Source organism: Poecilia formosa, unplaced genomic scaffold (genome assembly GCF_000485575.1).
Source record: "Poecilia formosa unplaced genomic scaffold, Poecilia_formosa-5.1.2 Scaffold200, whole genome shotgun sequence".
Classification (NCBI taxonomy): domain Eukaryota; kingdom Metazoa; phylum Chordata; class Actinopteri; order Cyprinodontiformes; family Poeciliidae; genus Poecilia; species Poecilia formosa.
In genome coordinates, this window is record NW_006800139.1 from 833864 (window position 1) to 854195 (window position 20332).

The 20332-nt window shown below is 39.6% G+C and overlaps 1 protein-coding gene across 1 annotated transcript in view; it reads left to right on the plus strand.

Annotated features, from left to right (window-relative positions):
• oprl1 (opiate receptor-like 1) overlaps positions 1 to 20332 on the plus strand; it is a 73724-nt gene that overhangs the window by 41460 nt on the left and 11932 nt on the right. Inside the window, exons 3-5 of the mRNA XM_016679040.1 lie at positions 5723 to 5810; positions 7186 to 7368; positions 7683 to 7773. Of these exons, the coding sequence (XP_016534526.1) occupies positions 5723 to 5810; positions 7186 to 7368; positions 7683 to 7773 (362 nt within the window). The remainder of the gene's footprint in view (positions 1 to 5722; positions 5811 to 7185; positions 7369 to 7682; positions 7774 to 20332) is intronic.

Consider the following 20332-nt stretch of genomic DNA (forward strand, 5'->3'; position numbering starts at 1 on the left):
TGGATGGATGGATGGATGGATGGATGGATGGATGGATGGATGAACTCTATTTTTTTTCTTCTTCTAACAAGTTCTCAGTTTTATCATAAAGAATAAATAGAATGTATTTGGTAACAAAAGTTTCTGTGATCAAATGTGAAAAATATAAAAGTTTGGGAGAGACACGCCTTACTTAACCCAAAATGCAACAGCTGGGAATTGTTTCATTTCTGCTTTTGTAGATGAGAAGGTATTATATCAAGTTATAAACGTATCCTTCTGAAATCAACTGCCCCATTTTTAGTACAGCTTACATTACAAAAGTTGAACTATTAGTGCTTAAATGGTTATTTAATTCCCTCTCTCCAGTCAGCTCTATACAAAAAGCTTTGCTTAAGTTAAATGAACCATTGTAAAAAAAGCAGCTCTGTATAAAATCCTGGCTCTGCTGTTTGCCGTTAGCATAGCGCTGTAAGTATTATTAGTGCTGACTTCACAGCGGCGCCTCCCAGTGAGGCGGTTTTAATCCTGCAGACAACTGAAGACCTTTATTAACGGGTCCAGGGTGTCATCCAGGGAGAGCTGAGATAATACTCTATTGCTCTACCTTTTCAATAGCCGGCCACGATGAGTCGGTTTATGTGATTGCCATCAAAAAAAGGCTTACATTCAAGAGCTCTTCCCCACAGAGACATACAGGAATATAAAAGGACTTGCAGTGTAGCAGGAGACAGATGAAAAGGACTTTATGAGATTGAGTGATTAAACCGTAGAAAGGTGGTGGATGATAGACAAAGCAGACAGAATAGGATTTATTTTTAAAACTTCTGTTTCTGAAGGATTTGTCAGAACTGAAAACCACCTGTGGAGATCACTGCCTTCCCAAGACTCCTTCCTTCTAGTTAAAGTAAAACAGATTAAGACTGAGGTGAGTTTTAGTGTTTCAGCTGCTGACCCGCCTCAAGAAATTGTCTAGGAAAGTTTGAATGTTTGATGGGTTAGAGAAAATATTTTGACCCTGAAATGTTTTAAAGTATAATTATTTTCACCTCTGAAGGAAATAAGTTAATTCACAAAAGTGCAGATGCAGGGTAACAGAATAGTTTGATGTCCAATGGATCGGGTTAAATCCAGATGTGAAGGCTTTACCTAGCAACCCAAGCTGAGATCAGCTGGTTTTGCCACTGTACAATGGCTGCTGGAAAAGGCAAGTGTTTTGTTGTTGACTTACAATCCAGAAACTACTTGTTGTGTTCTTATGTTTTGTGCAGAAGGCTCCATTTCTGCTTTTCAAAAGTGTAAGATTATATGATTTCACATCTGTTTGCAGTCATCTTTGACCTTTGAGTGTAAATGTTGAGTTGGGGGCGTGGCCAGCAGCTTATTTGGATTTAAAGTGACAGAGGCCCTAAAACAGCTCATTCTGAAAGGAGATGGATAAAATTGAGCAGACTACAATCTCATCATTTATGCAAAATAAGGTAATGGACATGTTTTGTATTGACCTATCCTAACCTGTTCCAGGAAGCACAGTAGGTCACCTTTAAGAAGCAAATTAAGTTTTCCTAATATTTGTTTATCAATCAATCAATATCCTGTCTTTTTGAACAGCATTGACTTTTCTATAATATTTACACGGATTTCAATAATTAAAGTGACAGAACTGCAAAAAATCAAAAACATACGGTGCTGGAAAATACTAACAAGTGCTCCAGCTGTTAAAAAAAATCAACTTCATTTCATTTCTGATTTCTCTTTGGCATTAATCTTTATTTAGTACTAAGCAAAGTTCACAGTTCCAGCTGCAGCTGAATCATTTGCTGAAATTTCTAATCATCCTCAAAGAAGACAAAGTGTGGCGCTGAATTAGAGGCATAAAGTCACAAAGCATGAATATTCGTAAAATTAAAATTAGAAATGTGCTTTTACTGACAATGTATTTTCAATTTGATTGGGTGTGATACACACAAACATGTACACACAACACACACACACACATTTGTGCTGACATGTGACAGCTCATTTAAGTTGATACAGTGAAGACCAGCAACATGTGAATTATTCAAAACAATATTAATATTTGAATCTGAACGGCTTGGAGGATTAAAGAGGCATCAGACGGGCCCTTTTCATCTTTCCTGCTCCTTCCCTCTGCTAACGCAGAGGAGAAGCAACGTAAGAAGGAGAAGGCTGGCAGGGTTACATTTGGAAAGAGAAAAAGTGAGGAAACATGGAAGTGTGATGAAGGGCGGTAAAAACAGCCAGAGAGCTGTGGATGGCAGTGGAGCTGGATAAGTAAAACAGATCATCAGCTGAGACAAGAATATCCCACACCAGTCAGGAACACTTCTAGCATTATGAGCATCAATGAAAGAAAATCTCTGTAAGCCTTGAAGAAGTGTCAACCAGACATTCGGCAGTTCCTAGTGGGTCATGCAAATAAAACTAAATCAAAATTATGAATGTAATGCCAAAACTTAGAAATGGTTTAATGTGTGTTCAGTGTGCTAAGAACAAATGAGTCAAAGCAACTTAGTGAAAATAGACAAACATATTTTTTTCTGCTTACATTGGCTGAAGCTGTATTGATATTAGTGTGGATGAACTGATGCAGCTGGAGAGAAGGAGACGACGGAGAGCGAGAGGCTTAAAGAAGAAAAGCCTTTATGGCTCGTTAAATGTTTCATCCTCAACTGCAAACAGGCAGAAAATGCTGAGAGGTCTGAGTGGAGAGGAGCGGCACGCCGCCGCCGTTTATCAGGACTGAAAGTCATCTGGAATGTGTTAAAGGTTTTCAACAGATGGAAACATAGAAAGATGTTTAGCTAATATTCAGATTTAAATTAAATAAACTCACAGCTGAGTTATAACAAACTGCACAACTCATTCAGACTGACTGTTGGATAAACATTTAGTCACTTTTAGTCGCAGTAATCAGTTCACTAAGGAGCATTAGAGATGCTGATTTAAGGACTTTTCTCTGGATTTCATTGGAGATTAAATTAATAATTTATTGTCTGTAAATATAAACATTGTCTGTAAATATAAACATGTAAGGAAATGTTTAAAGGAGAATGTCAGAGGATGTCGTGCTTAAACTTTGACTTCACTGCTTCTGAAGAGTCTGTTTCCATAGTTTAGATTTTTTTGCCTCCATTTACCATAAATCTGCAGCTCCTGATGTTGCATAAGTTACTTTCCATTTGAAATGGAAACGCAGCTGCAGAAGCCCTGCAGAGGATAGTGAGGGGAACTGAGGAGGTTTCAGGAGACACTGGAGGATCAGGGAACAGAACCAGCAAACTACAAACCGTTCTGCCTAAAGCCGTTAAAATACTACTTCTGCTTTTATGTATTAAATAATGTTTTATGCTAATCTGTCAGTCTGTCCCATTAGTAAAGTGATGAGATGCAACGAGATATTGGTCAGAGGTATTAAAAGAGTGATGATGATGGATCTTCTTTCATTCTTAGCAATGAATGTCTGCATGATTCCTGTAGTTGTAAGAAACAAAAACTGGTCTCAAGTTGCTTTTCAATTCGGTTTTCAATTCAAAAACTAAAATTTAAGCAAACAATACATAAAGAAAACAGAAAATATGGGCACAGTAACTGAAGAGAGGAAAACATAAGAAACTGTTTCTGAACCAAAAAACAATAATTGAGTAGACGAGGAAATCAGGATGATGGGGAGAAGGAACAGATATGGAAGTAAACTCGGTCCCTTATGTTTAAAAAAGGGAGGGTGGCTGAAAAATGCTCTTAAGAAGACGCAGAGTATGCCTGCAAGTCCTCAACCTGCAGAAAGAAGCAGGGAGAAATGTGCAGCTGCAGAGAAAACAAGAAAGTGAGCTGGAAGCACAGAGAGGGATGAGAAAACGCTGAAAAGGGATTATAGGAAAAGAGCAGAGAAAATGAAAAGGAGGGTATGAGCTTACATGGATTAATGAATATTAATACAAAAAGAGGATAAATGAATTCAAGACAAAGGAAAGTGAGGAATTCAAACCTTAAAAAACTGGATGACAAAAAGAGGGAATAAGGAAATGAAAGAGGGATGGACGCAAGACAGAAAAGATGTTAAAAAAGGACAAACAGAGTCAAAGGTGAATATAAAGAAATAGAAAAGGTTGGTGAGGAGAAGACTTTGCTGTAACAGATCTCTATCTGTGTCATAAAGATAAGAAATTCAAAAGTAATGAGGGAAATCTGTCTTAGACATAGAAAACCAAGAATAGATCCTGAGCCTAAGTCAGTGCGAGGGATAATAAGAGAAAAGCCTGAAAGAAAGACGGAAACGGGTGTGAAGAACAGCTGGAGGCCAAACTGAACAGAACTGAAGACGCTGGAAGAGGCTGAAGACGGTTGATGTGTTTTTTTTGTGTCAGGCTTTTTTAGAGCAGATGTTGGATCTCAGCAGATTTCTGCTGAAGGCAGTTATTACACAATAGATTTAATGTTTCTCCACTGGTGAGTCATTTGGGCACCGTCTCCGAGAGACACGATGTTGGTGGAAAATTTCAACCACAAAGGTAATTTCTGAGACTCTGGCAGGCGTCAGTTCAGCCCATTTAACCGGTGGGATGAGAGGTGCAGACATGAAATGTGTTTTTTGTTGTGCTGCTCCAGGGTGAAACATGAAGGAAGCTTCTGGGGACCATGATGACCCACACAACCAGGTGTTCAGCCACATTTACAAATATTCATCAGTTACTGAATACATGAACGTTTTTGGGAAAATTTAGTCTTTAGTTGCATGAAACTTGTTTTCTTTCACCTCCTTTTCCCAGCAGGACTCTCTCAGAGGAACGCACATTGGGAGCGCCGCAGTGCGCCTCGTCAGTTGGTACATTAACACACATTAGACAAATCGTACAGAAGAGCGACGAAACAGGAGTGTGGGTTGTTTGATAGAAAATGATAGATACATGCTCTTCAATGAATGTCCTTTTCCTTCAACTTCTAATGAGAAACGGGGATCTTTAGATAATATTCACATTTGTACAATCTGTCTAGTTTGTCCAAAGTCCTGGTTCTTCTGCTTTGCTCTGCTCTCTTAAGCTCCGCCCACATGGGGACTGAAATGGTCACGGAGGAATGTTGATTTATTGTTTTCCTGCAGAGAGTCCCAGTGAGGATTTATTTTCAGATTTTACACTGAAGTATTCGTGAAACTACCAAACAAGGTCACAGAAATGTTGGAAGAGAAACAGACCGACTGCATCCCAGTTTATCCATCACAACCAGCAGTGGGTCTCACATTTGTCCTGTTTTACAGCAGACTGTCCCTAAAAGCCAATTCCTCACATTTACATTGGTGGCATTAAAAATGAGCGATTTCAACCTGGTGTGAATCACAAGCGGGTTGGCTTGTAGATGGCTGCTAGTGGTTGTTATGGTGACTTGGTGACTAAGATGTAACTGAGCTTTACTGTTTTTGTTTTTTTTTAATCATTGTGGAAACGTAAATGCGGGTCATGTTGATCCAGAAGAAAAAGCTGAAAGTCAGGATAATCTGACAAATGCACATGGCTCCAGTAAAAGTCCCGGTTATGTTGATCCAGTTCCACACGTTCATGTTTGTGACGTCAGGTTTTCCAGATTAGACATGTTGATCTCACCTGACAGTCTTTTGGTTTTCATGTGTGTTTCTTGTGTGTGTGTGTGTGTGTGTGTGTGTGTGTGTGTGTGTGTGTGTGTGTGTGTGTGTGTGTGTGTGTGTGTGTGTGTGATCTTTCCTCAGATACACAAAGATGAAAACAGCCACTAACATCTACATCTTTAACCTGGCCCTGGCCGACTCCCTGGCTCTGGCTACGATGCCTTTCCAGGTAAGATTAAGATTAATTATCAACCCTGAACCAAAGTTTATTGTAAGATTTGTGATGTTTTAAATTGCAAAGTATATTTTGAAAATGTCTTTTTTTTTGTCATGAATAAAATCAAATCCATGACTCAGCATAATGCTCATCTCAGCATGTAGCGTTAGCATCCTGGCCTTTTCCTCCTCATTTGCATCTGTTTGATTTTCTCCGCTTCTCTTTATTTACATAAACTCCATGTTAATTTGACTGAATTCTAAATAAAACTCGTCTCATTTACATAATTTGCTGCTTCAGCTGTCAGACAGGTTTAGTCAGTCTGACTGAAAAACGGCCCATTAAATTTCATCCACTTTATGCACCATCAGGCCAGCATTCCTCTGATAAAATACTTCATTTTATTCAAGCACCAACTGAAATAAAAGTTTCTCTTGACTAATTTCAGCTTAGAAAAATGTTGCCTTACTGGTTTTGAACCAGTCTGTCCATTCAGGCTGATTGGCTTTAAATGCTGCTGTTAAATGTGCAGCTTGTGGTTCGGCATCGTTTTGAGCTTCCATACCACACTGCTGCTTTTATAACCAAACAACCATCCAGATTTTAATAAGTCTGTTCTCTTTGAGTTCACTTCATGTTTAAATATGATATATATGCTAATTTATTTCTGAATTAGCCCACAACAGGGATGTCCAAAGTGTGGCCTGGGGGCCATTTCTGTCCCTCTGAATGATTCAGTTTGCAGAGATTCACATTTCAAGAATGGATTAATTTCAGATTTTCACAGACAAATAAAGTCTTCTTAAACATTTATTCATTTAGGTACAAGACATTTTTTTTATTTTTTATTAGCAAAGTTTCTGTTTTTATTGATTACACTCTGCGAAACCCAGGAACCATCGTCAAAGCTTTGTTGCCAAAAAAATAAAAGAATAAACCTAAAAACATTTAATACATTAATACTCTGATTATATTTGGATCAACAATAATTTACTGATTCTTTTCATACAAGAATTCCACTACTCTGCTTTATTAAAATATTGTCTAAGAAATAAAACGACAAATATCTTGAGAAATAAATATTTTCACTTTTAATTTTAAAAAATGTAACTTGACAATTTTGGCCCTGATGGCAAAAAGTTTTGACACCACTGCTGACTTTATTTTTACATATAATGTTCATAAAGAGCCTCAGAGTTGTCAACTTTTTTTTAACTTACTTCTGAACTATTTGTCAAACTTCTAATTTTACCAAAACGGTGCAAAGCAGTGACGACCTGTGATTCATTACAAATTTCAAATAAAATTTAAAAGATTACTTTATCTTTATCTTGGTGCTTTTTTCATTCAAAAAGTGAATTTTATGTGCTACGATATTTGTCTGCAGGGCACCGATGTTTTCCTGGGCTTCTGGCCTTTTGGAAACGCTCTCTGTAAGACCGTGGTGTCATTCGACTACTACAACATGTTCATCAGCACCTTCACTCTGACGGTGATGAGTATGGACAGGTACGTGGCTGTCTGCCACCCCGTCAAGGCGCTGGACATGAGGACGCCCCACAAGGCCAAGGTAAGGCCGGCGGACTCCAGAGCGAGACGTTTACCCTTTCAAACACTTCACACCTCATTCCACGTCTGTGAAGTGACGGCACACATCAGGTCAGATGTTAAGAGTTGACTGAGTTCGATGAATGAGGATGTGCTTACAAAGAAACTGAGTTGGCTTGCTGAAGTCCTACTGAACAAGATGTCAGGATGTGAATGAATCCAGGAAATCTAATGCACTCAGAACTCAATAAAAACATTTAATGCGTTTCAGATTTTATCTTTAACTTTGCAGAAACTCTGAACCCAGAATTCACTGCCGCGTTGTTCTGTCTCTAGGTGGTGAATGTCTGTGTGTGGGTGTTGGCCTCTGCCGTTGGCGTCCCAGTGATGGTGATGGGGAACGTGGAGGTGGTGGGGGAGGACAACAGTAAGTACATGATTAACACCTGAATCCATAATCAGGTTTCCTGGTCATCAGAGGTTTGAGACATTAAGTTTTTTAAGCCTCTGGCTGGTTGGTTGATCAAAGTTTAAAATCTGATCAAAATAAACAGATGTATGTAATGTTGCTCTTCTTCTAATTGAGGATGCAGTGTGTGTGTGTGTGGGGGTGTGTGTGTGTGTGTGTGTGTCTGTGTGCGTGGGTGTGCGTGTGTGTGTGTGTGTGTGTGTGTGTGTGTGTGTGTGTGTGCGAACCCTGAAGGTTTAACAAATGGATAAAGCTAAGATAAATCAAACTTTATGATTGTGCCAGGTTGCATTGTTCACCAGCATTTCCTGAACATGTTTCCTGTTTTCTCATTTTTATTTCATGCTCGTCAAAGTTTCCTTTGCAATGGAATAAATCTGGGAACATTCATGCAATTTTCCCCATTTTTATATTTCACACTTTAAGAAATTACATAAATTACTTTCTTATATCGAAAGAACTTTGGTTACTGCTGTAATCCAGCAAGACAGAGGTTTCATGTTAGTGTGATCAGAATAACTGTAATGGCTGAACAAGAAGACCTGAAGTGACAACCAGGCAGGGAATAAATATAAAGATTTTATTCGGTTGTTCTTCTGCATTGCGAGGGAGAGCTTAGCGTTGGTGAAGATGCCAACAGAGGATGAGGTTGGATCACTAACTGAGGGAAACTAATCCAGTGTGTGATGGAGAGTCCTCCATCCTCTTCTGCTGTTTGGTGTCACTGTGCCAGAGTATAATTCAGGACAGTGGAGTTCCCAGAGGTTCCACAAAGCCATAAGTCTACCACAGGTTGACAGAGGTTGGTCCAGGGGCAGGTGAGCGTCGCTGTATGAAGTCAGTCCAAAACGGACGGGTCCATCCAGAGTCCCAAGCCTGGAAGTCGATGCACACGTGGAATCAAGAAGGGGAGAAAATCTAAAAGGTAAAAACAAACGGCAGCATTTTAAGGAATGCTGGATGTGTGGACTTCTGGCCCTGTGGACGTCAGCAGCTGGAAGGAGTTTTAAAAGCAGGAAGTGGTGGAGGTTGGCAGGCGCAAGTGAACTGGATGAGCTTGATTTGTTTGGAGAGCGTGAGAGAACAGTGAGATGGAGACAAAACGGCAGATCATTACACCAACGACTCTTCTGAGCCAAATTAAAACTATTCCACGGTCTTCACAGCCATTCAAACGTTGGTGGATTGTATCAAATTTGGGAGATTTTATTGTTATGATGTTACTGCAGTTAGTAATCATCACCACTGTGGTGATTTCTGCTCCTCCACCATCAGTTTCAGTCCTGCTGCTGCTGCAGAGGAGAAGACGGCATCAGGACTTCAATCAGCTGCATTCAGGAAACGACTTTTCTTTGTGGATTTCTCCATGTGCAGTCAGAAGCAATCACTCACAAAATCACAAAATTCTGTTTTTAGATTTCCATTAAGCTTTGATGCTACAGACCTGCAGTATTTTTTTTACAAGCTGAGCTGTTACTGTTGCATTACACCTTAATGTCTGAATATGTTTAGAATTAAAATAAACATTCATGTTTTGTTGCAAAACTGATTCTAAATTCAGAAGATATTCATCATTTCAAAATTGCACCTAAAACAGATTTAAATGTGTATTTAGAATCCAAACCGGCTAAATTAGGCATCTTAACTCCAACCACTGTTTGCATTAACAGACATGGGCACCAGGAATGTCACAGAGCTTGTCTTGTTTTGGCTTGGAGGCAGATTCTCTGCCTCTCCACAGAGACCATCCGGGTCCGATCTGTGTTGGTGAGGTCTCGGTCGGGTGTGCAGGTCGTAGTGACCAGCTGTCAGACTGCATGCAGCTTCAGTCCAAACGTTCCTGCAGAATCAGTCTGCCTTCGTCAGGTTTCACTCCATACTGCTCCGTTTCACATGCGCCGCTCTTCTGGGTGAGCTACTTTGAATTTATTATGCCTGATCAAGATGCAAAGCGTTGCACAGATCCGTCCAATGTTTTATGTATGTGCTGCTGGAGAAGGTGGGTGTGGATCAAGTTCATTTGGCAGAGTGCTTGAGGATGTGTCAGCTGAGTGATCTTGTGTTGTCACTTTTGCAGCTCTGAGTAGGTTCACCATAAGTTCACCATTAAAACCGTCTTAGTGTGTGTTTCAGAAAATGCAGGCCACTTCTGGAAACTTCCTTTATTTATTCTCCATATTTTGTAAAGCAGCAACTCAAACCTTGTATTTTTTCATCTGTTTTTCCTGCTGCTGCAACCCTTCACACTTTGACCCAGATGCTGATGCAAACCACAGCAGCTTTCAGATACTGTTGATTACACACCCATAAATACAAATGGAATAATGTAGGATTCTCACATTGCTTCTCCATTCATGTTAGATAATTGTTTTTAATCAGAAGATCAACTTTTATGGTGAGAAATTATCTATAAATACTTATTATATTACGTCCACTTAAAATGCTATATTAGAGTTTTATACCTAAAATATTGATCAGCTTAAAAACTGTTATTTAATAATATGTTATGTTAACTTTAGCTTCCGTGTGGGGAGAGACGATCTGTGGATTTTTGTCTGTTTTGTGTTTTTGTTGGTAAAAAAAGAGCTAAAAATACAGTCAAACAAATCATTCAGTCAGAAACAATACAATATAAATTACAATATAAATTATGCTCATATCAATAAACGATCATTCAAATGTTTTCTGAGTTTATTTGTTTTGTGTGTGAGACTCCTGAAGGGCTAAATTAATATTTATTCATTTTGATTTATCCACCAATTATTGCACATAAACAAACATTACAGACGAACAAAAAGAGGTTTTAATGTACAAAATAACCAGAAAAGAGAATGAATAACAGCAATAAAATAAAATGTGTAGTTAGTGTTTCTCATCAAAATAAAAAAACTACATGATGCAAAATGTGGTAAAGTCAATCCGTTTTCAACCATAATCTTTTCCATTAAGTTTTTGGATCAAAACATTCAGGCAGTTGAGCTCAACTGACCAGAACTCTGAATATGAAGTATTCAGTTTTATTTTTGATTGTTTGCTGGTTTGTTTTCCTGATGAAAAGCCTTTGGAAAGCGATAAAGACGAGTCGACCTCCAGCCTGCAGGCAGTCGGACGACGTTGAGCACGTCTGTTTGGGTGGGAATCCACGTTTTAATTCAGAGATTTCGTGCCTTTCCACATGTTTAAATATGAAATAACGTTTCTCTCCCGTCATCAGGCTAACGCTGCAGCCAGCAGCCGATTTTTAAACGCATCACCAGAAGTTCAGTGTTCAGATTGAATTTGGTTTTCATTCATGCTGAATCGTTCATAAAGACGTTAGCCTGCTGATCAGAAGCTGTGTGTGTGTGTGAAGCTCTTCTGTGTCTCTCTATTACCACGTTGTGGATGATCAGAGGCTTTCATTTGCATCTCTCAGCTTGTTTCTTCTCAGATGGAAAAGCAGTGACCTGATTTATGCTCTAATCACTGATGGTTGGATTTGATTATGTCAAGAAGCTAATAGTGTTTTTCATGGGTCTGAAGTCTTAATAAAGTCTGAATGAGGCTTTTTTTCTTTCAGAGATGTGATGTTGAAGAACATCCCTGAAAAGTCTCATGTAAATATGGAAATAAGGGACAGAGTCATTAAATGAGTTTCACAAAGGAGGAATAATAATAATAAAACCATTTATTAGTGGGACTTTCTGCTGAGTTTGCAAAATAATTAGTGCTTACTGTAATATTATAAGCATTGAACTTAGGTTGTCCATCTATAACCATCTATCATTTACAATCCAGTCATTTTTATTCCAAGTCCAGCAGAATAAAAGCTGTGAACCTCAAATGTTCCCTGATTTCTTTTAATATTTATATTAATACAACATATATATTTCAATATATATCCATTAAATTAAATTGGTTCTAATTTCTAAAGGACCATCATTTCATTTCCATCTTTAGCTTCTAAAATAAAGAAAAACATAAAACTTAGGATGTTGATATTTGTGGACAAGCCAAAAACCACCCGAAGGAAACGTAAAAACCGAGGAAGTTACTTTAAATCAGTGTTTCCATCGACCTTTTCTAATGCAAAACTTTAAAATGTGCATTAAAAATGAAGATGGAAACATGGTGAGCAACCAGAGTTAATGCTTCCAGCTTTTATGTTTGGTCTTTTCACTAATTGATTAAAAACAAAAGTTGCTTTTTTAGTTTCTGACTCTCTGGTCAGTTGAAAAATATCCACTGCCAGGACGAATAAAACCTACAGTTTTTAGTTATTTATTTTATTTTTTATCGTTACTCTTGTTTTTCCTCAAATAAAATCATTTTAAGCATAATGAACTCCTGCGAACTGTGCCTAAACCAAATTTTGGCAAATGAGGCGATTCATCATCGGCGATACGAGTTAAAAACTCACAACTTTTCTGCTAGATGACAGGCGGGGAAGTAATCCCTGAGCATTAATCCAAAAGCTCTCCCTGAACGTTCCTCCATCTTTCATTAGCGCCAATCAGGCCGTGTGAGGGAAGAGGACTGGAGGAAAGTCCCGCTTAACGCCTGCAGGCTTCAGGCAGACTGAAATGAATCAGGGATCCAGTGAGGGATCCACAGCGCCGGGACGAGGCGAATGTGACTTTCATTTACTCTGGGCCATTACTTAAGGCTTAAACAGTAAAATGAGCCTGAAAGGCCATCAGTGATGTGGTGTGTGAGAGAATCCAGCACATTAAGCTTTCATTTGATTACCTCTCAGCTGGCTGCTCTCTGCAGCCACTCAGGCTTCTCTGAACGTCTTTTCATGTCTAAATAAAACCCAGAATGACGCCTTTGTTACCGGGAGCTGAGCTTCAACATCCAGGAGACGTTAACAAAAGAAGTGTCAACTTTTACATCAGAGCATCACAAAATCAGAAACTAAAACAGGAAGGCTGAAGTATCAAACGGCGGCCATGTTTGATCCGTTTCCGTGACCTTTCTCTGTCTGAATCGGTTCATTTCAGTCTCCTTTGAAATCCGAACCTTTGCTCCTTTCAGCTGCTCTGAACAACTTCTGATGCGTAGAGACACACCTGGGTCATTCTCTCCGCCTCCTACTCTGTCTGTTGCAATGCATCGCCCCACTCAAGCACTGAGATATTTTAGTAGAGGTCATAAATATTAATGGCAAAGTCTAGCAGTGGAACCGATTCGGCTTCACACTTAATAAGCAGGGAGTGTGTGTGCTTGAAAGCTGTGTGTTTGCCTTATAGGGCTGTGTGAGTGCAGTGATGAGTATTTATGTGTTTGTGATCTGATTGTGCTGGCAGGCTTAGAAATCATCGCAAACTTGCTCTTTCAGCTCGCAGATGGCGACGCTCCTCCTGAAGAGGCCCGGGCGTTCAAAGAATTCAGCTCAGTTTCCATGGCAACGAGCCGCCGAAGCCCTTCGAATGACCTTAAATGGGCAATATGTGAGATTAATCCAAAGACAAAGATGAGGACTGAGATATGTCAACAGTAGACGTGTAAACAGGGCTGTTAATCAGCTGTAGAGCTTTAAACAGAGCTGCTGCATAAATCCACGAGCTGGCACAGGAAAAATAATCCAATTTCATTATTCTTCTTACGCTATCTTACAAACTTTCACGGATACGGGACATGTGGTCAGAGCTTTACAACTCTTAAAGTGACGGCGTTCCATTATTCACGTTCTGAGCGCTTTAGTTAGGCAGGTTGAGGTTAAAGTTTGTTCACGCCGTGAGGAACGGGGAGACGACGCAGCTGAGAAATACGAGGGAAAATACAAACTAACCTTCACAAATACAGGAAACAATTAAACGGCGATGTTGTTGGAGCAGCTTCGAGTTCATGCTGGCGGATTTCCGGTACATTTTCTCAATCCTGTGGTCAGTAGAGGAACTGTCATGTTCATGTTCGGATCAGATCTCAGCTTGAAAGATGATTTGGGCTCAGATGTTTCTTTTTTCAATTTGCTGCAATGTGGATCCTCTCAAGCACAAGCAAACATAAACTGAACTTTTCTGCTGACTGGAAAACATTAAGACTTCGTCCTCCATGGCCATTGTTCTACATTTTCTCATTGACTCAAATATGGACCCCTGCTGGTCTACGTCTGAACTGCAATTGTACTGAGAAATGTTGACTGATGCTTTTTACTCAAACCACTTCCTGTTTCTTTTTGTCCATTTTTCTCAGCCAGAATTGAGTAAAAAGGCTTTTGTAAACTTTACTCTTATCCTGAAATTTAGCACAGAAAACTTTGAAACTGACTGTTTTTACCTCCAAACTCAAAGGAACTTTGAGTTCCTTTAGGAACATGCTTTGCTAGCATGCTCGGCTTGCATGCCCTGCTAGTATACTCTGCTAGCATGCGCTGCTAGCATGCTCGGCTAGCATGCGCTGCTAGCATGCTCTGCTAGCATGCTAGCAGAGCACCAACACCAGCATCCTGCTGCTTTATCTGGTTTTATCATCAACGTTTTATGGAACTGATGGTTTTTTCCGAGGCATCATGAAGTGAAAGTGTTTCTGCAGGCTGTGTGGCTCCAGCAGTGCTGAGGGGCCCTCACACACACTCATTATGTCCTGAGAGCCGCTCTCATCTCCTCTTCTGGTTCCCACATCTCTCAATTACCTCTTTCCTCATCCAGCTCTAAAAGCCCGTTTATCTCCTGCCTGAATATTTTTTTTATTAATTCTCAGTTATCCTTTTCTTTCTTTGAATGTGGAAATGTTTTCATTGTTTTTTAAGTGAGATAAAGTCAATTCTGGGAACGTTTGGAAAGTCGTGGGAAAACAAAGCTCGGACTATTTTTGCAGTTAAATTAAGAAATATGTTGGCGCTGGCTGGGAAAGGAGAGGTCCAGTAGTTAGATATTGATCCAGCTTCAGCCCGGAGCTGCAGCATAATCCCATCATCACTTTTATTAGTCTACTCTACAGCTGAGCTGGATCTGCAATAAGGACTCCGTTTCCCCTCCAGCATCGGCTCCTTTATCTCATTTGCTCCATCTTGTTCTGTGTTCTGCTCTCTTCGCCTTCATTCTGCTTCTTCTTTCTTTATATTCAGCTTTATCTTCCTCCTGTCAGTTTTTCATCCCTCTCACATCTCTTTCATCTTTTTATTATTTCCCTGTAATGTGCTTATTGTCGAAGGTTTCATTTTGTCCATTTCATTCTTATGTGCTTTTTTTAGATTGCTCTATGACTAATTTGAATTCCTGCTAAATAATCAGACATTTGAATCAAATTGCGCTTTTGGCTTCCTTTTAAACCTAACTTGTTTTAATTTCTTCCTCAGTGGTGTTTTTCATATTTTTGCCATTTCATTTTCATAACATTTCAGTGGATTGGCTCTCTGGCTGCTACTGATGCAGCAGGTCGATGTTAAAGCATGATGCTGCCTCATTCCCCTCCTCCTGTCGCCGGTAAACAAACAAAGAGGCGGTCCGAGCAGCCGGAGGGAAAGGCACAGCCGGAGGGAAAGGCACTGCAGGACGCTCTGTGTAATTGGGGTCAAAAGCTTTGCCCAAGGACGCTGTGACAGTAAAGAGGCTGTAATCAACAGCCACCCTGCTGTCACTAAAAGATGCTCTGACTAATCTAGCCAGGAAATTTGCAGAACATGAGTGGAAGTGTGGGGTTTGCTGAGTAGCAACTCTGAGTCAGTCCTGCTGTCTGGAAAGATGCTGAGAGAGTGATCTCCAATAAAGCAAACTGTTCTCAAAACATTTTGATCTGGATATCATATCATTCCAACTGCAGGGGAATGTCACTCCAAATCATCCCGTCTGGAGAGCAGGGGCCTGCAGGTGCCTGGGTGTTCACCAAACCAGTGAAGACCCATGCATAACGTTTCCAGGTTATGTTGACCTAGAAGAGGCATTTGAATGTGTCACTTGGAGAGTTCAGTGTGTGAAACTTTGACAGTACGCAGAGTCAGACCCCTTCGTATCGGCTTGATATCAGTTTGTTCTGCAGAAATAGAAAGAAGAATGTTGTGTGTTGCAATAAATCCTCCAGAGAATCAGTGGCAAAACTCGAAAGTTGATATACCCAGATAATCTTCATCCAATCTGACGGAGCTGGAGCGTTTTTTGCTGAAGTCTCTGGATGTGCAAAGCTTGTAACTGATTGGAGCTGTGATTGCAGAAAATGTTGCTTTTACTGAGGAGCTGAATCACACTTTCAGATTTGATTTGAAGATGTTCTGGAGAACCGTACATTTCTTCTTGGTTCTATGTGACAAACAGGAAAAAGGCCTTTTACATCACATAGAGGAAAAGAACAAATGCTGAAAAAACGTTGGAAATTCTCCAGAGGAAGAGAGATGAAGGTTTGAATGTTCTTTATGTTCATGCAGGAATCTGAAGCAGCTTCTTTCGGTCAGGATAGCAGAAACATCCCTGACATGTTGCTAATGGGATATTTCTGCAAAGCTGCGCTGTGAAGACGCCTGTTGAATGTGCTGCAGGAATTACTGAGCCTGTGTGACCTCTGGCATTACTGCTGCAGAGCCCCATGCCTTCGTTCTTCCAGTTTCACCAGGGAACCAAGCATGGAAACTCTGCTGAGCAACAGAAACACCTTCACCAGTAACGTCTCAGTTATGAGACGTTACTGGTTTTCTCAACAATCTCAATAAAAAAAGAAAGAAATGTTAATTTCATTTAAGCACCATGCCATCAGCAAAACTTTGAAGCTTTTAGGTGTTTGACATTTACATTCTAAAACGCAGCCACTGGAAATGGTGTTTAAAACTAAATTGTCCTTCTGGGTTTCTGCTTTTTATGTGAGTCTTTATATAATTCTAAGAAATGTAGAAAAGGAAGATTACACCACCTGTGCAAATGTCACCTTTTAAATGCCGCTTTGGAAAATGTTTTTCTCTCGCTCTGAAAACATTTTCTCTGGCGTGTAAGACAACGTGTTTTTGGTGATGTGCAGTCTGTGAAGCACCTTGTGTGTCAGCCGGTGACTGAGCCGGTCACAGCGAAGCGCCTTGTAGTCAAACAGAACTTCACCTCCTGCTGGGTGTAAAGGTGTTTGACAATCTCCTCTTTTGTTTCGACTCTGACGGCTAAACGTTGGGAAAAAAGTAAAATCACTGAACAATTAAGTCATTTCCCTGCTTGTGGCCACCATCCACTTTTCTTCCTGATGTGGTTTGTTGTCTTTTTTCTTTTTCTGCAAGTCCGGCTGTAATTTGAAGAAAAGCTGGTCTCTGCTAATCTCCTTCCAAATTTACTATAATCCCAAAACCAAAGGGATCAGTTCTTGTATTTTGTGTTTTGGATCACTCTTACCGGCTCTTGTCCATCCTTTCAACTCTTTTGTTCTTTTTCGTTTTTATCTGCATGGTAACCGTGAGCCTGAGGCAGGAGTCTCAGAATCACAGCCCACCTTTTTTAAATTGATTGAAGCCATTTTTGAAGCGACTGATTCACCAAAGGGAGATTTCCTCCTTGTTGCCAAATGAAGCAGAGAAAGAGCAATAACAGTCGACATGGGAATGGGTTTGTCGGCTTTAATGTTGGGTTGTGAAGTAGCGATCACTGATGTCTCTGGAAACATCCAGAGAACCAAACAGAATCATCTAATGCTTGGCAGTCGTCACCATCAAAGCATGTTGAAGACGGTTCAGTTAGTTCATGTAGTAACATTTTACCACAAACGCCATTTCAAGACACTTTGGAGGAAAATAAGAGTGTGCAGAAAATGAAGTCAAATCAAGTAAAATATAAAGTCATTTTCCTTAGAAGCATTGCTGCTCAGTTCACCTGACATTAATGTGTGAATCACCTCTGAATGTCATCAGGTTCTGCAGAAGGCTGGTAATCTGCTTCTTACTGGATTCAGGTGTGTTGGAGTGAAGTGGTGAATGTGAATGAATCTGTGGCACAAAACTAAAAATGATTCATGGAAACTTTGTGGATGTTTTTCTAAAACATTCACATGAAACTGCAGCTTGAAGCTGAAATATCTTGACGCACCACATCATAACACCAGCCAATCCTGGAGCACCCTTCATTTCTCTGGCTCTGATTGGCTGAACACCCAGGAGCAGTGATAAGGCAGAGCGTAGATGTTGGCTTCTACGGTAGAGATGAGGCAGTTTATCCTGTTTCTATTGATGCATGTCAAGATATATGTTGGTGTTTGGACTACTAAAATAGGTCCAAGTGATTTAGGGGGTCATAAGCATCTGTAGATTTTAGCTGTTTGCTGTTTCATACACACACACACACACACACGCACACGCACACGCACACACACATATACATATATATATATATATATATACACACACATTTCAATCCAAGTTCAATAACACAGTTAAATTTGGTTTATACCACCATTTGTAAGAAGCCCTGATCTTCCTCCTGACCAAACATCTAGTTTTCCTTCAGTCGTTATGGACCCTGGTCAGGAAAGTCCACAGCATTTCACCAGGCCCATCAGATTCTGAGCAGATAATTAAAACTTGTAAACAGATGGCAGGTATTTGTTTTAGGTTTCTTGTTAACTTGTGTTAAAACATAAGAGATGCTGGACCTCGGTTGGGCTGGTGGGAAAACGTTTTAAATCCAGAACCTGACATCAGTGTGTCCAGATCCTCTGCTGATGATGACCAGGCCAGAACAGAAACCAGGTTCTGTTTCAGGCAAAAATCCTTAATGACCATCAAGTCTGTGAAAACCTGCATGGCAATTAATAATTAGAATTACATTTTTTTCTGAATGACATTATTACTGTGTCACAAAGTGTTTCTCTTCCTTTTTTCTCTTTTCTTGTCTCTTTTCCTCTTTTCTTTTCCTTCCTTTCTCTTTCCAATCTTCTCTTTTTTATCTGTTTAATGAATTAAAAAGGTTTGAAAACAGTAACATGCTGCAGAGCTGTGCAGCAATGACAGCAAGTGGAAATATCAGATATTAAAAAGAGATGATTCATAATCACCTTGATTCTGTGGTAGGTTTCATAATAATTGATTTTCTTTTTCAATCTAAAGATAATGCAAACCTTAATGTGTGTGATGCAGTGCAAACAGGCGCTTTGTGCAGCTTTCTGTGTTCAGCAGGTTCATTTCCAGGATCTTGCTTACAGTGAATTACTGCTGTAGGACACATCCAACACTCCCACCAGAACCAGTGGATCATTTCTGTCATCTTCTGTTTTTACTTTGTTTCCCAGCAGCACATTGTCCTTCAGCTGCACCAAAAGTCCCAATAACAAAACTCATTTTCACCCCATCTAGTTAAAGCAGCACTTTTTTCAGTATTTATTTTATTTTGCTGTTTTATCAGGTTTTGGCTTGATCCTCAGCTGAGGCTCTGAGGTTTTTGGTTTTGCGTTGGAAGCTGCCATGCTGGTTTCATATTTTCATTCGTTCTTGTTACTGATCAGGTTTCTTTTTTATTTTGGTGATGAAAGGTGAGCTATAAAAAGTTAAACATAAAAATCATTTCAAATCAAATTTAAATCTTTTAGTCGTGGTTGCACAAAAAGTTTTGATCTACGATGGAGAACCCCTATTTTTATTTGATTTGATTATGAATTGATTACTGATTAAGTAAAATTTAAATTATTTTACTTTTCTAAAGGAAGCGCATGACTAAGTAGCCTTGGATACTTCATTAGTACAACTTCCATGTTACTATCGGCCATAAGAAGCCCAACAAATTATAGAAAATTAACGACACTAAACACACGGCAACAAAACAGCAGCTGAAAAAAATCCCATTGTATTTCAGTGAAAATTATCTCTTGTGATTTTGAAAACACATAATCTTTTTCAAGTTTTTAAATGAGAAATCCTGATTTGTCAGATTCAGAAGTACCAAAGTAACAGATTCTCAGGTGTTCAGGTCAGACAGTTACCTCCAACTCCTAGTGTTACCTGGAGAAAATGCTAAAACCGACACAGGAGGGAGGGAGGCTAAAACAGTGGAAATGAGAAATAAGGTAAGTGGAGGTGAAAACAAGAATAAATAGGCTGAACAGAAAGTTGATGTGCTCTGATAAAATGTGAAGGAAAGGAGAGAGAAGTGAAACTTACATGTCAAAGACAGAAAAATGAAGAACAAGTTCAGAAAGATATAAACAAAATGTGTTGAAGCTACAAATCGCTCAAACTAAAAAGACAAAAGAAAAAACTAAAATGAAAAGAAAAGAACAATGAAGGAAGAATGTTCAGGAAAAACTGTCAGGAAGTGAAAACAGGAAGACATAGGAGGGCGATAAGACAGACGGTGTCACCACAAATGCTTAGAAACACATTAACCTGAACGGGTAAAAGAGGCAGCGGGACAGAAAAAGAAACTGATAGGTTTGATCCACGGGTGAGTAGAGAGGAGAGAGCTCAATCAACCAAGTGAAAAGAAAATGAAGTGGAGAGCAGCAAAAAATCAGAGGGAAGGAAATAATCCCGGCGGCAGAAAATCAAAAAACGGAAAAATACAATAAACGGGAAAGAAGGAAAGAAAGGAAGAAGTGACGAGAGGTTGAGAATCACCAGCTGTGAAATGGAAACCAGAAA